This window comes from Wyeomyia smithii, chromosome 2 (assembly GCF_029784165.1).
Source record: "Wyeomyia smithii strain HCP4-BCI-WySm-NY-G18 chromosome 2, ASM2978416v1, whole genome shotgun sequence".
NCBI classification, from domain to species: Eukaryota; Metazoa; Arthropoda; class Insecta; order Diptera; family Culicidae; genus Wyeomyia; species Wyeomyia smithii.
In genome coordinates, this window is record NC_073695.1 from 194,885,521 (window position 1) to 194,905,448 (window position 19,928).

General features: G+C 37.8%; 1 protein-coding gene across 11 annotated transcripts in view; it reads right to left on the minus strand.

The window, feature by feature from the left end:
• Window positions 1–19,928, minus strand: part of LOC129720656 (uncharacterized) — a 105,043-nt gene that overhangs the window by 77,770 nt on the left and 7,345 nt on the right. For 5 of the 11 annotated variants that reach the window (XM_055672163.1, XM_055672157.1, XM_055672161.1 and 2 more), the window contains exon 2: window positions 9,681–10,002. In XM_055672163.1, the coding sequence (XP_055528138.1) occupies window positions 9,681–9,756 (76 nt within the window). In that variant the 5' untranslated portion in view covers window positions 9,757–10,002. Of the gene's footprint in view, window positions 1–9,680; window positions 10,065–19,928 lie in introns of all 11 variants that reach the window. The other 6 variants (XM_055672160.1, XM_055672162.1, XM_055672155.1 and 3 more) reach the window with 2 other exon arrangements.

Sequence of the window (19,928 nt, forward strand, 5' to 3'; positions counted from 1 at the left end):
ACACCGATCGACGAGCGTTTGCGAATTTCAAGCGTAGAATCGTGCGATCAATATTCGTCTGCAAGAAAGAAAAATGGAGTGTGGTGCAGGGCCATGAATCACGAGCTGTACGAAGTATGTAAACACGTTGATATTGTCAAGCTGGTGGAACACGGCAGGTCACTGTGGGCTGGCCACGTAGCAAGAATGGCGGATGAGCGACCGGTAGAAATATTACTCAGCAGAGACCTAGAGATAGGCCGATGACTTCGGGGCAACTGGGATGAATACAAAGCGTCGGTTACTAAGTACAACACTGAGCTATACAAGGCTTAAACAACTTGTAGAATCGACAGTAGGACTGTAAAAAAGAAGACGGCAGTCTTACCGCCACACCCAGTGAATCACTCCAGATCTCCATGGACACACACTTCTTTAGGTTATCAAATACAAACGAACAGAGTCCGGGGATAAGGAGGATGGCGCTCAATGACTCGATTTTTCACTTTTGGAGGTTGTTCACGGAAGCTTTAATCACTTGGGTGTTAAGTTCTTTCGAACCTTTGAAATCTCCAGAACCTTCTATTTTTTCCATCTTACAAAAATCTGGGGTTATGATACACAAACTGAAACACCTTTTCCGTCCAAGGTTCACTCTGCGTTAAAGCTCAGATAGCTGGCGGAAAGATAAGGTGATTTTCATACAGGAGGTGGAAAAAATACAATATTTTCGAACTTTCGGGCCTATATCCTCACATCTATACATCTGAAGTTAATGGAGAAAATTGCAGATAGCTACATACGCATAAGTTTTTCAAGAACACACCGTTAAATAAAGATCAGCATGCTTACCGACCAGGTAAATCGACGAAAACTGCTTTTCATGGCATAGTGACCCACTTTGAAAAGTCGCTGAAGCATCAAGAGACGGCGCTATGCGATATTGTAGGCACATTCAATAACACATCCTATTCCTCAAGCAATACAGCTCTCCTAAATAGAAGGTTCGACAACATCACAATAAACTAAATTCTCAGCATTTATTCTCTCCTGCAGAGAAATCACAGCTTCTTTGATAGATGCTTCGTTCACGGTTTTAGCGACAGAAGGCTGCTCGCAGTGGAGAGATCTCTCCTCTTTGCTTTAGTCGGTGCACTATATGGCAAGCTAACCCAAATTGGTTTTAAAATCGTTAGCTTTGCAGATGATATAGTCCTCAAAACTCGTAAAAAATGTGACGTAACACTGTCGAACTGCCTTCAGACGGTACTCGACGCTACCCTGAGTTGGTGCACTCAGGAGGGACTGAACATAAGTCCTGCCAAACCAGTTATTGTACCCTTCACCAAAAGGAAAGAAACCTCATTTGCTGGATGGGTTTTCAATGAACTTCTGCGAAGTAATCAAATACCTGAATGTTATTCTACAAGGTAAGCTGAATTGGACGGCGATTTAGGCCTGCAGCACTTTGTTCGGTGAAACCTGGGTATTGAAACCACATTTGGCTCTTTGATTCGCTCGTTAAAAAATCACCTACACCTCGCTTGTGTAATCTAAGGTAACTTTGTGAGTCATGCCTTATCTACTGCCTCTACATTTTCGTGTGAGAAAAAAAGTGGAGCTGGGTGTACTCAGGTTTCAACGTTCTAAAGCAATATTGGAAGGCGATCAGGTTGGTTATCTTCGCATTCAAAGGAAGTTTAAACTTACACCTTTATTCACCACAGTACATGGAGTTTCAGAATAGTTTCGACGTTGGTGATCGAAACTAATTGCCAATAGTCCTACATTTTCACAAGGCATCATCTGTTTTTACACAGAAGGTTCAAAAATAGGATTTAAAGCTGGCTCCGGAGCTTACCTGGTGTAAACTGTTTCGGTGCTTAAAGGCTGGAACTCGCAAAAGTTGGTCAATTTCAAATTGGAGTACATCTGTTAAAAATGCATTAAAACCCCTGAAAAGCTGCATTTGGAAGTTGAGTACATATACACTAGATGCTGTGGTTGAGTTTTCACCGTTTGCTCACCAGATCTCAAAATGGCGTCCATGCAAGAGGAACAGCGTGTTGAAATTTTGCTCGCGCAGTTGGTAAAATTGCTGGATGTCGCGAAATCGACCGTTTTCAAAGTGTTCGGCCAGCATTTGTCGACCACCAGGAAGCCCAGAGCCGGATTTACGATTGTGGGGATCCGAGGCTTAGTTTTAAGTGGGGGCTTCAAAATAAAACAAAACCGTTTATTTCAGCGTGCGAGTACGTGATTTGGACCAGAGGTGCCAGATATTTTTGAAAGATGTCTCCAACTGCTCGAAAACCGGAAATTTTTTCTGAAAAAAAACCTGCCGCAATTTGAAAAAATTGCGATCTACAGGCAAAAATTTGCACACAATTCGAGAAGGACTGCGCAAATATAAGGCGACCCTGACAATAATCGACGGAAACAAGAAGAAAACTACACACATCTGCAGGTCACTAAAATCTGTACACGGATTCTAAAAATCTGCATTTTGCAAAGCACATCTGGTATCCCTGTTTCGAACAAGTAAGCAACAGCAATGCATTAAAAAAACTTGTGGGCTATTTTCTTTCACTGTTTTACCTCCCATACGCGCTGGTTCAAATAGTGTGTTAATGTGTGTCATTCCAAGTCATTACAAGAGAGTCCAAGAGGAACTCTTATGGATGAAGTTGTGATATTGACGCTCGCGAAAAAATAACACTGAGGAAAGTTTCAGATTGAAAAGGTCTGTTCAATTATTCTGGCTGCAAATCATACTATTGATTGAATCTCATTTTTGATAGAGAAATAAACTTTTTCTCGATTTGTGGGGGCCCCGAAAATGTGGCGCCCGGGCCTCCCCTTAAGTCCGGCATTGATGAAGCCTCTTCATCCGAGACGTCGTTGGCAAGCTCAATGTTTCCCATACTACTGTGCCTGGTTGTCGGCGTTTAAGGAAGAGAAGGGGGCGAACCGAGATTACACGTCGGCAAAGCAGCGGTCTTGAAACCTGTTATACGAATCTGCTCACACAGTTCGACTGTGTCGTCATGGACGACAAAACTAACGTTAAGGCGGATTGCAGCAGGAAAGGGGAAGGTGGCAGAAATGTTCAAAACAAGCGTTTGGCGGCAAAAAAGGTCGATTTGACCACTGAGCAGAAATAATAAAAGTTGTTAAGCAGTTCGGATTTGACAAAAGGATAACCGAACCTTTTTTCCTTCATATGTATGTACTAGCAGACCCGGCAAACTTCGTCCCGCCTATTTTAGTATTTGATTTAATAGTTTTAAACATTTAAAATTAATTGATTCCTTGCGATTTGTTTATCCTCGATTTTGTTTGTTTACATCCTCGACTTTTGGCTTTTGTACATCACCTCTATTCCGGAAATATATTGGGTGCATTTCAGTTATTTTAGTTGTTTTCCAGAAACTGAACTTCGAATTCAAAATGGTGTCGAGGGTCAATGCTTGGCTTCTTTACATTATTTCGATTACGTACATATCCATATGTAGTAGTATTCGGTTATTTTCGGCTGTTTCCCAGAAATTGCCATTTTACAATTCATACTGGTGTCTGAGGTCAATTTTTAGCTCCTTGCATCATCCGGGTATACTCATATTGGGTGGTATTTGGTCACTTCAGGCTATTTTTCAAAAACCGTATGTCGCAATCTTGGATTGTTAAATGGCATTTTGAGACAATTTCTGGCCCCTGAGCGTCATTCAGGTTTAAGAAACACCCATATTGGGTGTTATTTGGTTATTTTCGGTTGTTTTTCAGAAACCGGATGTCACCATCTTCGAATTCAAAATGGTGTCTGTGGTCGATTCTAGCTCCTGTGAATCATTCTGGTTCCGAAGATACTCGTATTGTATGGAAATCGGCCATTTTGGGTGGTATTTGGTCATTTGCCGCTGTTCTTCGGAAACCGAAAGTCGCCATCTTGGATTTTGAAATGGCATTTGGGAACAATTTCTGGCCTCCGTGCGTCAATCTGGTTAAAGAAACGCTAATATTGGGTGGTATTTGGTCATTTTCGGCTGTTTTCCAGGCACCGGAAGTCGCCATCTTACAATTCAAAATGTTGTCTGAGGTCGATTTGTGACTTCAGTGCATCATAACAACTCCGGAAATTCGCATGTTGGGTGGTTTTTGGTCATTTGCCGTTGTTTTTCTGAAACCGTAAGTCGCCATCTTGGATTTCGAAATAGTATTTGGAGACATGCTAGAAGAAGGAAGGGTGTCGAAACATTATGGACATGTTTGTTACACCTAAAAACATTCACTTGCCAAATTTGGTTATATTTGCTTGATTGGTTCTCGAGCTGTGCGAAATTTGAGTTTCATTTGTATAGGACCCCTCCCTTATAGAAGACAGAGGGGTGTTTAACCATTATGGATATATTTGTTACCCCTAAAAACATTCACCTGCCAAATTTGGTTCCATTTAGTTGGTTAGTTCTTGAGATAAGCAGAAATTTGTGTTTCATTTGTTTGGAACCCCTCCCTCACAGAAGAGGAAGGGGAGTCGAACCATTATAGACATATTTGTTACCTCTAAAAACATCCACATACCAAATTTGGTTGTATGTGGTTGATTGGTTCTCGAGCTGTGCGAAATTTGTGTTTCATTTGAATGGGACCCTTCCCTTGTAGAAGAGGGAGGGGTGTCAAACCATAATGGATATATTTATTACCCCTAAAAACATCCACATACCAAATTTGGTTCTATTTACTTGGTTAGCTCTCGAGATGTGCAGAAATTTGTGTCTCATTTGTATGGAACCCCTCTCTTCCAGAAGAGAGAGGGGTGTCGAACCAACATGGACATGTTTGTTACTCCTAAAAACATCCACATGCCAAATTTGGTTCTGATTTCTTGGTTAGTTTTTGAGATATGCAGAAATTTGTGTTGCATTTGTATGAGGGCCCTCCCTTCCAGAAGAGGGATATCTTTCTCGGTCCCTAAAACCCATACACACAAATTTTCACTATATGGATCAGACAGACAGACAGACCGGACTACATTTTTGCCTTTCTCTCAGAAAGGTATAGCAATCATTTGCAAAACCGAAAGTATAAATGTGCTCCAAAGGGCCGAATGGCATATATCACTCGACTCAGCTCGACGAGCTGAGCATTTTCTGTATGTGTGTGTATGTGCAGATTTTTATTCTCACTCATTGGCTGCACCTATTTTCATGAAATTAATTGCAAATGAAAGGTCTCGTTGTCCCATAAGACCCAATTAAATTTCATTGTAATCGGATTTTTAGTTTAGAGGTTATGGTTCAAAATGTAAAAATCATGAAACATCATTATCTCGAAAACTACACAACCGATTTGAACAAAATTGATTTCAAATGAACGGGCTACCTGAAAAACCCTTAACGTTTGAATTTTATAAAGATTGAACTTGTGGTTCAAAAGTTATAACAAGAAACGTGTTTTGAAGACTACTTAATCTCACTCATGTTTCTCAGACATGGCTGAACCGATTTTCATAAAATCAGTGTCAAATGGAAGGTCTAGTTGCCCCATAAGACCCTATTGATTTGTTTTGCAATCAGATTATCACTTTTCCTGTTATGTTTAAAAATGTGAAATCCAGCTATGAAAAGGAACATATTTCGAAGACTACTTGAACTCACTCACTTTTCTCAGTGATGGCTGACCCGATTTCCACAAAATTAGTGTCAAGTAAAAACTCTAGCTGCCTCATGACACCCTATTGAATTTGACTGTAATCGAACTGTAACTTCGTCTGTAACGTACCGAAATGGGATAATCACGAAACTTCATTATTTCAGAAACTACACAACCGATTTGATCAATATTATTATCAGATGAGCGGGCTAGTTAAGGGTTAACTGATGAATTATGATTGAACACGTGGTTTCAAATTTTGGCTGCCCTATACGTTCCCATTTCATTTGATTATAATCGAACTTAAGCCACCGTTATGTATTAAATTGTTAATAAAACAACGAAAGTCTATTATTTCAAAGATTACATGACTTATTTGAACATAACTAGTGTCATACGAACAAGTCATCTCTCGAACTTACAAATAACAAACTTCATAACACTTTGATATGTGGCTCAAAAGTTATGGAAGGAGAAGAAATTCAAAGGCTATTTAAAACTATACCTGCTTTGATTGATATATGTGGTCTCAACATAATTTAAATGTGGTTTTGTACTATTTGAACGTTCCAAATTCATTGATTCCTTGCGATGTGTTTAAAGTCTGCAAATGCACGACGAATCGGCCATAGGATATGATCAAAGTCAAAAGACAAATCGTTTGAAATGATTGGTTTTATCGAAATGACATAATCTTTGACTTTCGGCTTTTGGCGCCCTAATTCTGAATATATTCATATTGGGTGATAATCGGTCATTTTCAGCAAATTTTCTGACACCGAAAATACTCATATTGGGAGGTATTTAGTAATTTTGGTTGTTTTCCAGAAACTAACAGTGGTCGTCTTTAAATTCAAAATGGTGTCAAGGGTCAGGGTTTGGTTTCTATGCATCATCTCGATTGCGAAAATATCCATGTTGAGTATTATTTGGTAATTTTCGACTGTTTCCTATAAGTTGCTATTTAGCGATTCAAAATGGTGCCTGAGGTCAATTGTTAGCTCATTGCATCATTCTGGTTCCAGAGATACTCATATTGGATGGTATTTGGTTATTTTAGGCTGTTTTTCACAAACCGGAAGTCGCCATCTTGGATTTCAAAATGGTATTTAAAATAATTTCTGGCCTATGAGCGTCATTCTGGTTGAAGAAAAACCCATATTGAGTGTAATTCGATCATTTTCAGCTGTTTCCCAGGAACCGGAAGTCGCCAACCTAGAATCAAAAATGAGGTCTGTGGTCGATTTCAGCTGCTGTGTATCATTATAGATCCGGAGATACTCATGTTAGCCGGAAATCGGCCATTTTTGGCTGTTTTCCAGAAACCACAAGTTGCCATCCTACAATTCATAATGGTGTCTGAAGTCGATTTGTGGTTCCAGTGCATCATTACGATTCCGAAAATACCCATATTGGGTGGTATTTGGTCGTTTGCCGCTGTTTTTTCCGAAACCGGAAGTCGCCATCTTAGAATTCAAAATAGCTCCTGTGTATCTTTCTTTATCCGGATATTATTATATTGGGTGGAAATAGTCAATTTTTGGCTGTTTTCCAGAAACCGGAAGTTGCCATCTTACAATCCAATATGTTGCCTGAGGTCGATTATCGTCGATTATATTTGTTACCACTAAAAACATTCACCTGCTTAATATGGTTCCATTTAGTTGATTAGTTCGCGAGACGTGCAAAAAATTTGTGCAGAAACATGTGCTTCCATAAGAGGGAGGGGCGTCGAACCATTATGGACATATTAAAAAAAAAGCAAAGCAAAGCCTTGGTGCTACATTCCGATTCGGAACTCGACCTTCTGTTTATTATACACAAACTTCGCAGCCAACTGTTAAGTGTACAGGACAATTGCGGGGCCAGCGCTACGATCCTACTAACACTAACAGTCTCTCCCGAGCCGAGACTCGAACCTACGACAACTGTGTGTATGTTTTATTTGTATTGGACCCCTCCTTTCCAGAAGAGGGAGGGGTCTCAAACTATCATAGGAACCTTTGTCGGGACCAAAAACCCCTACATACAAATTTTCACGTCGATCGGTTCGGTAGTTTTCGAGCCTATATGGATCAAATAGACTGACAGACCGGACTACATTTTATGTATAGTTTACAACATCAATACTTTAGAACCTAAAGAGTGAATATACATTCATTGGATTGCAGCGTTCATATAAATCTATTTTTACAAATAAAAGTTTGGATGAGAAAGGCTGGGTCTGACCGCTAGGTGGATTAATTTAGGTTTTTATAGGTATAGATTGAACTACCAAAAGATAAGTAAAAAGTTTTTTGTATCGTGAATTTTGACTGACAGAGTTCCAGTCTTTATGCCATACCAATCTGCGGCAATATATGTTTTTAACGTAACTACTAGGCATACGAAAAGGGCATCTTTTGGAACAACCAAGCTGCACTATTGGCACCTAAGTCCGCAAAATGTGCCTCCAAATTAGTTAGGCAGTGCAGTTCAGCATCGCGGGAGCTATCATGACAGATCAAGTATGTTCTGGGTACATGGACATAGTGGTATCCAGGGTAATGAAAATGTTTACTACCTCGTAAAACAAGGATAGTGGACCATGCCATTTTTTGGCCAACCTTTTCTGGGAACCTCTTTATCTGTCGTCAAGCGCGAACTCAAAACATGCTGAAAAATCTAGCCGATACACCGAACAATACACCGAGTTGTATAAGCTAAACAGTTTATCTCTCCGAACCCTTCTATAACCAAGAAGCTCTCTGTCTCAAGCGTAGTGAACTACCTTTCTACACGAGACTTATAACCGAATGCTCTTTACTACCCAAAGAACTTCTGAAGTGTTGTATGTGATAACTGCCTATCCTGCAAGCTTGCAGTTAGAACATCAGCTCACCTACTTTGTAAGTGTGAGGCCCTTGCGTTTGCTAGGTATTACATCTTCGGACGTAACCTTTCAACTTGATGGCATGTTTGGAACTCTTATCTAAAAAAGTAAGTCTCTCTAACTATGCGATACAACACTGGGGCACAGTATTACCATCAACCGACTCAACTCCATCAATGAATATGGGTACCTAGATATCTGTGTACAGTAAACAGGGCTAGCCACAAAAAATCAACAAGACGGTCACAGTGGATCTCTTGAACCCAGAGCCATACAATAAAATAACACCAATATTCAAAGTATAAGCGGAATCCTGGCGCCATCCGTTCCGTATTTTTCAAAGCAAATTAACACTGATGATGTCATTTTAAGTTTCTGCAATTCAATACACATCAAACAATAACTTGACATGTCATAAACTCGAATAAAGAAAGATTGACGTACGTTTTGCAATTAAAAAAACTTCCATTTGATCCGGCAACATAGATTAGCTGAGCTGGAGCTGTTTGAAGTTAAATACTATTCTAGTATTCATCACGTAGCTTTTAGAAATTGTAAGTGTTCAAATTGCCTGCGGTATTTGCTTCCTAGTATGACAAAACTAGGTCGATTCGAACAATCGTTTTTACAGTTATTTAAAATGAAAAAAATCGCAGATATGTTTCGTCAAGGTTTTCTTCTCACAATAAAATATCTGAATGAGTTGAAGTTAAAGTCCACTTTAGGTTGGAAAACAATGAACATAGTTTTTCTGAACTTCCTGCCGCATGTCAATTTCGATGGAAAACAGATGTTACTTTTTCTGAGAAAAAGTTCGGCCGGCAATTCATATACCAGCTATTATGATACGACTTACACCTTATAAGTTATGATTTTTTGAGCATTTTAACTTGTATTTAAATGTGCAAGTAGATGATTTTCTGTCTGTGATTTTTATCATGATCTGTTTGACTGTCGGAATTTAATCGAAGTTTTCTGTATCCCGGAAGCATTAAACATGTTGAGAAATTTTACAGTAAACCAGCTATATTTAAAATCATTTGATTATATGAAATTGGACCATTTGGATCATTTTGACATTTGCCACCAACCAGAGAATGAAAAAAACATACGTTACATTTTAAGGTGTTCTGCATCAATTTGTCGTAATTACGCGATTCGATACGCTTCAGTAACTTACCTGTGAGATTGAGTATTAAAGCTGCACCGATAACGATTCCTATCATCCGAGATCTTTGTTTCTCCACTCTGGCCATTCTTATAATTCACAATGAGATCGTTCAAATAACAGCAAAACTCGACTGGCGATTCGATCGCCCCACTGTATAACACTGAGTACTTTTCCGGCTTCACTGTTTCTACGGGTGTGCTCTGAATTGAAAGTTGAGCCCACTTTGTTCCGGATCTTGTTCAACGTGTCAAAGCTGTCCCTCTCATTTGCCACGGTTGATTTATTCGGTGTTCCCAACAACGGCGTAAGGCTGATCGTCTGTTCTTACAAGCTGTTGGTTAGTAGATAGCAGAGATAGGTACCGGCGCTGGTGTGAGGCGATGCCGCACCATTCTAGTTTGGCGTGCGCGGCAACGATTTATCACGCATTGTTATCCCCGCGGATGGCGCAGTGCGATGAACAAACAGTAGGATGGAAGGGTACAATGGTTCTCGAATTAATGTGGTGTTTTGGAAGCAGCCAAATTGAAATTTATCGCCTCGAAACCTTGTTTGATAATTGATTTTTATCAATATGTTAGTTAAATTATACCCAATATCTTGCGCTGTTGCCTTATAGTTCTATTAAATAGGGCTTATTTTGTGTATTGTATGTTTGAGCGTATCTAACAAGTCCCACTACCCGAAAGTCGTGAATAAGTCCAGAACTTTTCTGAAACCGTCCAAACAATCAACCCATGCATGAAAAAACAGTTTAACCGGTGTTTCGCGAATCGCATTTCCATTAATGAATATTAACTCTCTCCAGCGGATTACTACAACAAATTACACTTTTGTTTGTTGCCTGTTGTAGACAGCAAAATGCTGGGTCACGCATCGCCACCCACCACTGAAACGGCGGGCAGCCATCCCAATAATATATTCATATATTGAACCATTCCGGAGCTAATAGACTCTAACGACGATGGGCGATGGCGACGCCGACGATCGGCACATGTTCTTCAACAGGCATGAACTGCTTACCAAATAGTTTCGACAAACTGTCTGCCTGCCTGATTCACTATTCATATCTGTTTATAGATATTATTTTTTATCAAATTCTAGTCAGGCATTCTAATTCGAGGCGCCTGCTAGAAGCTTGGAGCGCAAGTGAAATGGATTTCGCGTGGTGGCCCTGCTGACAACACGCCAATTGATAAAACCATTTAGTCCGCTTCGGTGGTATCGTGTGGGATTGCTTCGAATCGTCGATCAAGTGAAAAACTGAGCCACGGCCGATGGCAATGCCAACCGGAGGTAAATTATATGCAAAACGTATCGGCGTAATTTGGGGATAAATAATGGCACGATTGTTGATTAGCTGTCACAAATTGGGAATTGAATCGTTGCATGTTTGATGATTTACTGGCGTACTTTAAAAATAGATTTATATTTGATCGTTCTTATTTAGCAATTTGCTGATATCTTTATTTTCTATGATGTCTTATTGCGGTAGTTCTCAAAAATTATTATGCTATATACATATATTTTTTACGTCATAAAACATAAGGGACTATCATAAGTGTCAGGACTCAACGGTGTTCGTCATATAGCAAAGCAGTTGAATCCCAATACCACTAGATTCATCGTGCCACGCAGCTTCTTCTCGGGATAAACTGGAACGTGCCACAAATCTGGGTCGAAGAGCTCTACACTTTATTGGCTGCGAATTAACGAGCAAACACGCTAAACGATCATTAAAAATCTATAAATCCTTGTTTGAAATCCGAAATCTTAAGTGGTACTAAACTTATGTCCGATAGTCCGGATATATCAATTTTGTTATTGAGCGTGAGACTTTTGCCATCGATTAACAAATTCGTTTCAATGTATATGCAAACTATCACAATATATGGGATTTTTACTGTTTTTTTACAATGTGTGAACACTGTGGATGGGAATGGGAAAAATGTGCAAGGAACGACATCGTCCATAAATTAATACCCAATAAAAAATATCTACATTGGATTCCTCTAATACGGGTTTAACATTACTGATCTTTATAGTCTAGCTGCGGTGATAGTTTATATCCTAATAAATGCAACTCCACCTTTAGTGGGAGTGCCTTGATGCTTGAATTTGTTAACTTTTAACCGTTTTATTCTAAGCTCGCTGATATTCACATGTTCTTTGATAAAATACTGTATTCGCTTGCTGATGCGAATATGAGCTTCACAACAAATTGAGATAAATGGAAAAGAGATTGTTTCTTAGGCGGCATCAATAAATTACGCAACGCTAATAGGGGGATCCTCGATGGTTACGAATTTTTACACAGGGGAAAGGGGAAGTAAGATCAGCGTCACGTAATAAAAAAAAAAGTTTCCCTCTTCGGGTAGGGTTAAAATTTACTTAAAAAACAAGCATTTTTATAAGGCAACGCAGAGCAAAAACATCGATTCATTTTTTCAGTAGCCGCTAGAACAGTTTTTATAAACTTCCCACACATTCGATTTTTAGGATATTCAAAACACAACCGATGCGAGTAATCTGGAGACGGGCAATCTAACGCCTGCAGGCGGAATTGTGCATAATTCTGAAAATAAGTATTTAAATCATTCAAGTATTTCGTATACCACTACGAACAATATAACGAGGATAATGTAGGTGGAAGATGAAAAAGGTTAAGAACCCAGTTGTCTCGCCCTAGGTGTAAATAATCACTACTAATTCTCATTACAATTTGAAAAAAAAAAATGCTAGAATGTGAAAACAATGTTGCCAAAAGAACGACCGTGAAAATGCGTCGGAGATCTTAGAAGTAGGCGACCAATAAGCTCGAACAGATTTTGAATATTGAGAACCAAGAGGCAAAAAGCACTATCGAGTCACACTATTCGCACTGCGTAGGAAACAACCACCTACAACCAAATTTACTTTTTCTTATGCCTTTTATGATGTATTTTGATGCAAAAACAAATTTCCCCGAATTTGGTCCCATTTCACCTTAAGGGGCAGCAACGGCGCTATTTTGAATTTTTGCGAAATCGGAAATTTTTGTTGTTTTTTCGACGACATTTTGTTTTAAAGCTAAATATCCAAGATCTTAGAGCTTGTCCACATAAATGTTTTTTTACCCATCAGACCTTAAATCGGACAACAACTGACTTTAAAACGGTGACTCTACGGCATGGTTTTAATATACTTCACAAGGCAAAATAATATCAAGTTTGGCGAGCATTAAGTGATCCGCTAGTCTCTAAATGTGGCAGTCAAATTAAGTCTTATATTGAGGAAAAAAAGTCTTAGTTTGATAGGTGTCTTATTCAATGTCAGCAACATGTAAATTTTGCCTCAATACAAGATAAACTTATTTGGAATCTGTTCAATAATTTATCAAAGGTGTAAGCGATACTCAAATATACAATAAAATTTTGTCCACACGGTTTGAAAATTCAAAAAACAAAATTGAAAATTCTTTCAAGTTATGCGAACAGAGTGCGATTTTTTCAAACGAAAAATCCGCGAACTTGAATTCACGAAAGGCTTATAATGGAGCGAAAAATGTAGTTTTTAACGGTGATGAAAACCAGGACAGCAGGAGAGTGTAATGGTTTTGGTCCAAAGTTCGTTAAAGAAAAGGAAAATGCACTACTGAATAGCTCTATTCTGCCTTCGGCAAAGTTATTCCCAAATTTTTTTTTATCTTTTGACGGTGTTCAACCTTATATGGGCTCAAAGTACAGTACCCACTTTAAACAATTGAATGCCGAAATGTTAAAAATATCAACATTTTCGATAGTTTAAAAAAATATAAATTATGCATGGGATCCTGAGCAACTCTGAAAAAAAGTTTAACCCTAAAGAACCCATTGGAAATTTTGAGACGTAAAGTTTTATTAAAATTTGAAGTGTTAAAATTTTTTTTCCAAAAAAAAATTTTTCGGAAACTTGTCTTTTTTTCAAAAATTGAACTTGGGCACTAGGGTGTCCCAAAAAAAATCGATGTTGAAAAAGTCAAGGTGCTCAGCCCTAAATTGAAAGAAAATATTATTTATAGCATTTTTGTAGATCATTTCGACTTTCCCAAACATTGTTTTCTGGTTGTCCAAACGTGATTTATGAAAAAATGACTTTTTAAAGCTACAAACCCATTTTTTTGCACTTTTTTTTATTTTGTTCGATTCCTAAATTTTTCCATATATTTTTTTCATTTTTGTGGGGTTGTTTTTGAATATTTTACATGGTTCAGTTCAGCATTACATTCAGTTATTTGACTCCCAGAGCTCATAAAACAACACAAAAATATTAATTTTTCCCATAATTTTTAGATAAATCCCTTAAAAACACAAATAAAATAATTTTTTGATCAACAAGCGAAATTTTTACTGCAAAGTGTGATTTATGACAAAAATTTACGTGGAAAAAATTGTTGATATCTTATCGGGGAACTGAGATATTGGCATTTTTATATGTGATGGAAAACTTTGCATTTTAACAAATATGTTAATATTAATTCCCTGGCGAAAAATCAAAGCTTAAATCGCCTCGGAGTGTGTCGTGTCAGAGGCAATCGAGCTGCTTCAGATTGATGCGTCATTCAGCTCTTGTTTGCAATTTGAACTGCCCAATACTATTTTCAACCTTTGGGTACCAATGAACTCGGAAAGAATTCTAGTTTATTGGAAACATATAAACCTGAAAGAAATAAGATATCAGAAAAAGTTCTAAGCGTTGCAAGAATCCACATTTTGACACACACTCCTAAAATCCGGATAATTCCCGGTAGATTTCTAGAAAAATGAAACCAGTTCCATCAAAATTGATAAATTTTTCTTGAAGTTCTGGCTATTTAAAAATAAACAAAATTTTGCCTGTCTCAATCATTTTTTCTACCCCCTGTATGTTTCTCTGTCACGTCCTCGGAGGAAACCACTTTGGTCACATGATGAAAGTCAACTTCGCGATCTGAAATGTATACGAGCAGCTGCATTGAGAAGATATACCAACTGTCGTCGTCTTTTTGAGAAGCGTGAGTTCGCAAGCAGCAATTATCGGACTTTGAATCGTCTTCTCTGATAATATGAAGCGCAACCTTAAAAGTTTTTGGAGTTTTATGAATGAATAACGTAAAACAAATAGACTCCCATCAACTGTTTTTCTCTGGTACGAGAGTAGCCGAATCTCGTGAGAAAATATTCAATCTTTTTGCAGACCATCTCTCTGACGTGTTGAGTGCCGAACTCGCTAACGAACAGTCCGTCAACCTGGCGTTGGGATCAGTACCTCGCGATGTTCTTGACATAACAACCTTCTTGTTCACTGTAGAAGAGGTTCGCACAGCAATTCGAAAACTGAAATCGTCTGTTGTAGCTAGCCCGATGGTATACCATCCATTGTACTGAAGCTCTTTGCTGGGTTTATTGCAACTCCACTGACTATTATTTTTAACGCGTCACTATCACAGGCTAAATACCCGGAGATGTGAAAAGAATGTGAACAAAATGTTGTTCCCTATTCACAAAAAAGGGGACAAGCGTGATGTCGGCAACTACCGGGGGATAACATCATTATGCACTGGGTCCAAACTTTTTGAAATCTTAGTTGTGCTGCTGCAGTTCTTATATTTCACCTGCTCAACACGGTTTCTTCGAGGGACGATCAATTGACACTAACCAGTAAAAGATTGCGTTGAACTACAGTGACTGAGATTAGAATGTTCGAGAAATGGTGCATGTGGAATCAACTAATCATCAGCGCACAGAAATGCTGTGTCATATCTTTCACGAGAAAGAAATCTGCCATTGAGTGGGCTTATGGAATTAATGGATGCCTGGTCATCAGAGATGAGGTTGTACGAGAGGTTTTATGGGACTCACAGCTTTCGTTCAGAGATCATTACTCGAATATGTATTATCGTACAGCGAACAGAAACATAGGATTCATTACTACAGCTGCCAAAAGTTTCCTTGATTCCTACTGCCTGCGATCACTGTTCTACGCCCTTGTTAGCTCAGTATTGGAAACCGCTTCAATCATTTGGAGCCCCTACATAAACTGTTGGACCTCTAGAATTTGCACTAAGGTTGCCTCCTTGGAGTAACCCAACGAACTTGTCAAGCTACGAAGATCGATGCTGTCTCCTTGACATGGAAACTCTGCAGTGTTAACGGAATTCAGCTAGTGCACTGTTTGCTTTGTTGCTTGGTAGCATTGACTCTCCCAACCATCTGCAGCAAATCGACTTGAATGTACCGGTGTTATCCTTAAGATCTAGTTACTGTTTAAGACTTAACTTTAGACGAACCACCTAATAATAACCAGGGTTTGCAATCCCGGGAACGATTTCCTGGGAATTACCTTTTCCCGGGATTCCCGGATCCCGGGAACAGAAATATTGATTCCCGGGATTCCTGAGCTCTTCAAAAATTTTCGCAAGGTTTAATATAATTTCCCATACAATTTTGCAATAAAACTAAATATACTATCATAACACGGAACTAACGTCGTTAAAGTGTATAGCAGCTTAAAGTGGGCATTATACGAAGTTTTTTTTTTTTTTATTTTTTTTTTTTTAAGGGGGGATTTGTTAGTAGCTTAAGTATTTATGATAAATATTAGTAAATAATGAGTATGTGTGTCCAATCACAAATGGTGACTTCTCAACACTGTTAGAAATTTGTAATTTTAATTGTTAGGATTTGTTTGCTTTCGCAATTAGGACTTATCATTCGTAGGGATTTAAACCTACTTGTCAGAAAAGGGGAAGTAAACTTACAACTAACTTAATTGCTAACTTATTGGCTATAAAGAGAGCTTATCGTAGCAATTGAGGATTGCAACGATTTTTGTCGAAAATTGTTAATAATTTTATTTGAAATAGCTTCTAGTGGTTCAACACCAGTAAGTCTATGTAATTCGAGTGTACCAAACCAAGGAGGACGCTTCAAAATCATTTTCAGAATTTTATTCTGAATCCTTTGGAGCGTTTTCATCCTTGTTGAACAGCAACTTGACCAGATCGGTACAGCATAAAGCATTGCTGGTCTAAAAATTTGTTTGTAAATCAAAAGTTTGTTCTTTAAACAAAGTTTAGAATTCCTGTTAATGAGAGGATATAAACATCTCGTATATTTGATGCACTTGGCTTGTATACTCTCAATGTGCTCTTTCAAAATAAGTTTTTTATCATAAATTAGTCCCAAGTACTTAACCTTGTCGGACCAACTTAAAATAACCCCATTCATCTTGACAACGTGATTATTGTTTGGCTTGAGGAAAGAAGCCCTAGGCTTATGCGAAAAAATTATCATTTGAGTTTTAGAAGCATTGGGAGAGATTTTCCACTTTTGCAAGTAGGAAAAAAAAATATCTAAACTTTTCTGCAATCGACTGCATATGACACGAAGACTTTTTCCTTTTACGGAAATGCTTGTGTCATCGCAGAACAATGACTTTGTGCATCCTGGAGGCAAATCAGGAAGATCTGAAGTGAATATGTTGTACAGGACTGGACCCAAGACTGAACCTTGAGGCACACCTGCTCTGACAGGAAATCTATCAGATTTTGAATTCTGATAGACAACCTGCAGAGTTCGATCAGTAAGATAATTTTTTAAAATTTTGATTAGGAAAATTGGAAAATTAAAAGTTTGCAATTTCGCAATCAAACCTTTATGCCAAACACTGTCGAATGCTTTTTCTATGTCTAAAAGAGCAGCTCCAGTGGAATAACCTTCAGATTTGTTAGCTCGTATCATATTAGTAACTCTGAGCAATTGATGAGTTGTGGGATGCCCATGGCGAAATCCAAACTGTTCATTTGCAAAAATTGAATTTTCGTTGATGTGTGACATCATTCTGTTAAGAATAACTCTCTCAAATAGTTTACTTATTGAAGAAAGCAAACTGATTGGTCGATAACTTGAAACTTCAGCTGGGTTCTTATCCGGTTTTAAAATGGGAGTAATTTTTGCATTTTTCCATAATTTGGGAAAATATGCAATTTTGAAGCAGCAATTGAAAATTTTCACTAAAAATTCCATTGTGCTCTCAGGGAGATGTTTGATTAGTATATTAAAGATTCCATCGTCACCAGGTGCTTTCATATTTTTGAAATTTTTAATAATTGATTTAATCTCATTCAAGTTAGTTTCAATTATTTCTGCAGGTAAAAAATTCTGGGAAGAAATTAAATCAAATTGACGTGTGACTTCATTTTCAATTGGACTCACAAAATTCAAATTTGAGTTATGAACACTCTCAAACTGCTGAGCAAGTCTTTGAGCCTTTTGTTCATTGGATACAAGAAAACGTTCACCATCTTTTAAAACTGGAATAGGCTTTGAAGGTTTCTTAAGAATCTTCGACAGCTTCCAAAATGGTTTTGAATATGGTTTCAATTTTTCAACTTTAGTCTCAAAATTTTGATTTCTCAGAAGAGTAAATCTATGTTTAATCTCTTTCTGTAAATCTTTATAAATAGTTTTAAAAACAGGGTCACGAGAACGTTGATATTGACGTCTGTGGACATTTTTCAAACGAATTAGAAGTTGAAGATTTTCGTCAATTATTGGTGAATCAAATTTCACTTGAGTCTTTGGAACAGAATAATTCCTGGCATCAACAATTGCACATTTTAATGCGTCCAAAGCGGAATCAATATTCACTTCGTTTTGCAAATCAAGCTCATTATTGAAATTTCTCTCAATATGAGTTTTGTATCTTTCCCAATTAGCCTTGTTATAATTAAAAACAGAGCTCATAGGGTTTAAAACTGATTCATGTGATAAAGAAAAAGTTATTGGAAGATGGTCAGAATCAAAGTCAGCATGTGTGATCAAATCACTACACACATGACTTTGATCTGTAAGCACCAAATCAATTGTTGAAGGGTTTCTTACAGAAGAAAAGCATGTAGGACTATTCGGAGACAAAATAGAATAGTATCCTGATGAACAATCGTTGAATAAAATTTTGCCATTGGAATTACTTTGAGAATTATTCCATGAACGATGTTTAGCGTTAAAATCGCCGATTATGAAAAATTTCGAACGATTTCTGGTGAGTTTTTGTAAATCACCTTTAAAATAATTTTTGAGCTCGCGTGTGCATTGAAATGGTAAATATGCTGCGGCAATAAATAAAATCCCAAGTTCAGTTTGAACTTCAATTCCCAAAGTTTCAATAACTTTCGTCTCAAGATGGGGAAGAGCACGATGTTTGAATAGGCGATGAATAACAATTGCAACTCCACCGCCGGAACCCTGAATCCTATCATATCTATGAACCACGTAATTGGGATCATATATTAATTTTATGTTAGGTTTCAAAAATGTTTCAGTAATAATTGCAATATGCACATTATTTACTGTTAAAAAGTTAAAAAGCTCATTCTCATTGGCCTTCAATGAGCGAGCATTCCAATTTAATATTTTAATTGTTTTATTTAAAATCATTGCTAAATTTTAAATTAGAAACAATTTTAATAGTAAAATTTGTGCCTATTTGAATGGCTTCAAACATTGATTTTGCCTGCAACATGGCGTTCATAAGATCGAACATTGCCTGTTGCAAAAAAGAAAGTTTACCTGCCGTAATAGGCCCCAGGCAGTTGACATTAGAAAAAATATTTTCGGCAGCAATATTAGCTGGAGTGATAGGTGTACAATTATTTTCTAGCCTGTTTTGCTTACCCATATTAACGGTCATTTTCGAACTACCAACACTAGGCGGTATAATGTTCGAACTACCTGTAACCTGTGCATAAGTTAAACGGGTATGCAAAGGAGTAGGTAAACTATGCGTCACTGGTACGCTTGGAGAATTTTGTTTTGAAGTTGGTTTTAATTGAGAAATTGAATTTTGTTTACCTTGCCTTGCCTTAACAATTGCTAAACGGACTGGGCATTGATAAAAATTTGATATATGGTTGCCGTTACAATTCGCACAGCGAAAATTTTTACTCTCTTTCACAGGACATGTGTCCTTTTTGTGAGAAGAGTCTCCACAATTAAGACATTTTTGGTCCATGTTACAGAATTTGGAACCATGGCCATAACGTTGGCAAGTACGGCATTGGGTGATATGCTTTTCACCTCCGCCATACTTCCTATAAATTTCCCACTTTACACGCACATTATACAAAGCATGTGCTTTTTCAAAAAATTTTAAGTTGTTAACCTCATTGCGGTTAAAATGAATTAGATAATTACCAAGGGAAATTCCAGTTCTCTGACTGTTTTCGCCTCGTGATTTTTGTTTCATTAGAATTACTTG